This window comes from Saprolegnia parasitica (assembly GCF_000151545.1).
Source record: "Saprolegnia parasitica CBS 223.65 unplaced genomic scaffold supercont2.234, whole genome shotgun sequence".
NCBI lineage: Eukaryota > Oomycota > Saprolegniomycetes > Saprolegniales > Saprolegniaceae > Saprolegnia > Saprolegnia parasitica.
This window is the reverse complement of record NW_012156628.1, coordinates 16,786-20,344: the sequence shown is the minus strand read 5'-3', so window position 1 is coordinate 20,344 and position 3,559 is coordinate 16,786. Positions and strand designations below refer to the sequence as shown.

Here is a 3,559-nt window from a genome sequence, read left to right as displayed (position 1 = left end):
TCTCCTTGAGAACGCCCAGGCAGGCGTCGCACATGGCCAGCGCCTTGTAGTGCTCCCCGCGGTCGCACCACACGTCGGCCGCGGCCATGTAGATGTCGACGAGGAAGACATGCGTCGGACCGAGATGCCACGATGCGATGGCCACGGCTCGCTCGACGAGGTGTCCGATGCGCTCGACGTCGCCTTTGGCATGTGCGAGCGTCATCGCGACGGTGTGCGCTTTGGCGAGGTCCGTCCTCCAGCGCCGCAGTGGCAGACGTGTCGGCGTCACCAAGATGCGACGTCCGCGCCGAGAGCTCGGCGGCACACACAAGGAAGTGGCACCACTGCACCCGGTTGTGGTCCGTCAGGTGGGCCTTTTTGAGCGCAAGTGCGAGTTTGACGTAGGCCACCGCGTCCGACAAGCGACCAGCACCGACGGCGTCGTCCGTGGACGCAATCAACCGTGTGCTTTCGGTCGTCGTCTGGAGAATCATCGACGTCGATGCGTGAAGCCTGACGATATGGTGTGCTCGGAACGGCCCGGGGGCATCCCCGGTGCTCGCAATGCGTTGCAGTGCCACGTTGACACCGAGGTGTTTTTGCAGCGCAAAGAGCACCTGCCGCAAGTGCAGATCGTTGCGCGTCGGCGCCGTGTGCAACCAAATTTGAGTCGCAGCGTTGGATGCAACTCATTGTCGAGAAAGGCAATCGCCTCAGCGCCACCACCGCAGACCAGATTGACGAGCGTCAACACAACCGATCGTGATGCCGGTGCGCCGCGGAGCATGCCGCGAAGCAGCACCTTGGTCGTTCGCGCCACCATTTGAGTGAGAAGAAGTCGACGGATATGGCCGAGCGTAGCGAGCTCGTAGAGGCGACCCAAGTACTGCATGTTGATGCCGTCGCACGTGAAAATATTCGTTGGCTTCGAGGCGGGCGCCGGCCGATGGGAGCACCGACCTTTGCAAATAGTGGCTCGCGCAGGCCACCGTGCTATCGAGCGCTGCCACGGACTCGGTGCCGTAGACGGTGGAGCTCAGCGCGGTGTGGTATTGCCGAATGTACTCGGGGCGGAGCTGGTGCAGGCTCGACGCACCGTCACCGTCGTGGGCACCGTCGTCGTCTTCGAGGACGTCGGGTACGCACACATGTCGCAGCCGGGTCCATGCATACGCGTCGTCCTGCAGTCGCACGACGTGCGCGTCACGAGCAATACGCGCAGCAGGGCCATGGCGTCGGCCGCGTCTGTCTCGGGCGGGCACAGATTAAGATACTTGAGCGCCGCCGTTGCGGCGATCGCAAAAGCAGGTGGGATGCTTGGCTGTCTGGCACTCGCTGATCGCTGTCGGTGCCGAGCCGTAGTCGCCAAAGACCAGCGCGCGGGCATCGTGGTAATCGACGGTGCACTGCAGCGACGGTGTAGTCGCATCCAGCGCTTGCAGCGCGTCAATCATCTCGCGGAGGTCGTGTCCAAGGGTCTTCCAGACAGCGATACTCGGTGCTCGCCACAGAAAGCAGCACGAGCCGTCGGCCACGTACACGTCGGCGTCAGTCGTATCGACATAGCCAAACCATTGCCACCGGTCGCCAGTGTCATCAGCTAAAATGTCGTTGGCCGAGAAAATGTCGTCGACGTCGGCCGCAAGCGTGTCCAGAAGCGTTCGCACCAGTTCCTCGGCGGCGTCTCCAAACGCTTGTGTGAGCTGTGCCACCTGCAGCGCTTTGGCCGAGACTGAGAGATCGGAGAAGGCGCCAGAGACGGTCATTCTAATGCGTCGATGGCTCTGGCAACGACGGGCGGGCGACTGGGACATAGTCTGCTTTCTTTGGCGCAACGACGGGACGGGGCGCCGGTACGTCGAGCGTCGTCGTCCAGTCGCCCGACGATACGACCCAACCCGAAAAACCCACGAGCGCAATCTTGCTGCGTCCGATAGGAGAGGGCTGGTGGTACCCGTGAGCCCGCGGGGTCGAGGCTTTGTTGAATCGTATTGTACGTCGATCGAGCCGTGCCAGTGAATGTACAGGTTGTCATGTAAGGCCACTAGAGCCGTCTCATACAGGCATACTATACGTCGACAGAAGAAAGGATATCAAGTCGAGGAGCGCGCGCAGCTTGACGTATTTACTCTTGCCCATGCCTCGACCATCGACATAAGGCTTCAAGGCATCGACGTCGGGTGCCCTGGCAAAGGCGGCGCGGGCGTCGGCGCAGCGCTGGTCAGTGTGCGTTGTTGGCGCTGTCGATGGCGGGTGCATGCTAGCCTTTTAAGAACGCTGTCAATACGTTTCTCAAAAGTTTGCGTAGACGTACGTGGATGGCCGCGACCCACTCGACGAGGTCGCGCTCGGAAGCACAGCCAAACGTCCGCGTCTTCTCCGATGCACCAGCATCATCGACCGCGGAATGTAGCGTCGACCAAGTGCACCGTGTGCTTGTCGACGAGCTGGAAGCAGTGTTTTCGCTGCAAGCGCTTCTGCCTTGACATATGAGAAGACGATGCACATGGCGCGATAGCCGTGTACCTCAATGGGCGCTGAGACCGCGACGAGCGTATGCGCGTGGAGCAAGAGCCTTGCTGCTGCAGAGGCCATGGAGTGAGAAGCCTCCGGCGTCGGCCACCTAGACACATGGCCCGTCGACCTCGTCGGGTACCAGCGCAGCGACCCACTTGTCGCTCCACTTGGTCGAGTACGTTGACCGAGCGCTACCTCCAACGTGAGCGCATGCTGCATGGTCGTCGGTCTACCTTGGAGAGCTTTCCCAACTTCATCGCGTCGTTTCGGAATGGACGATCTTCCAGCACCGGTGCGGTTGTACCCGTCAAACCGGTTAATCAATCCGGCTAGCCAACGCACAAGATTGATTTGATCGCTTTTGATTGGTCCGCGCCCCTTCGAAGGATTGTAGGGTCGGTGTCATTTTAGCGCTTGCATTTCAATCTCGAGACCAGTTGTATCGACTTTTACACCTACAATATTTGCAGCGTCTATTGCTACTGCGACACTCAAATATAGGCTTCGATAGCCGCTTCGATGCATCTTTACGCCGAGTTCTTCGTGGCCTTTGTTGTTGTTGAATTGGGTCCTCTATTTTCGTGGCCTTTGTCGTGGTGTGATGATTGCGTATGCCGCTGAACAATTCTTTAAGGGCGAATTGATCCTGCCGTACGGGTTGACGGTGCTGGTTGTTGCGCGAGTATCGGCTTGAATCATGTCTCGGTCTATTGACGTCTGGAGGTGGCGCCTCACGCAGTGAAGCTCTCATTGTATCCAGATCTTTCACTTGAAAGATCTCGGATGGCAACGAGCATCGCCATGTGATGACGTTGTCGTCTCGATTGCATGGTAGCATCCGGATTCAATCCGCCAATCATCGATCACCTGGCATGCATCTCGGCCAATCACATGCAATTGGTGCCACTGATAGCCATGGCACTTCCGTCCCCAGCCTCCTTCTTGCGACGTCGCCCTCATGGTGCTCCAGCTGCTCAAGCAGACCAAGAGCTTTGGCGGCTTCGTCCAGCACTTTGCGCATGAGAGCGCTGCGACGCGGTCGCGCATGCAGCTCTCGGTC

At 59.5% G+C, this 3,559-nt stretch overlaps 1 protein-coding gene across 1 annotated transcript; it reads right to left on the bottom strand.

Annotated features, from left to right (window-relative positions):
- Window positions 1-13: 13 nt before the first annotated feature.
- On the bottom strand, window positions 14-1,796 carry SPRG_16138 (hypothetical protein; the record flags this gene model as incomplete). Its single annotated transcript, XM_012355371.1, has 4 exons — window positions 14-236; window positions 283-599; window positions 891-1,163; window positions 1,257-1,796. Coding segments are annotated over 4 exons (1,353 nt in total), but the record flags the coding sequence as incomplete, so codon positions are not given.
- Window positions 1,797-3,559: the final 1,763 nt, after the last annotated feature.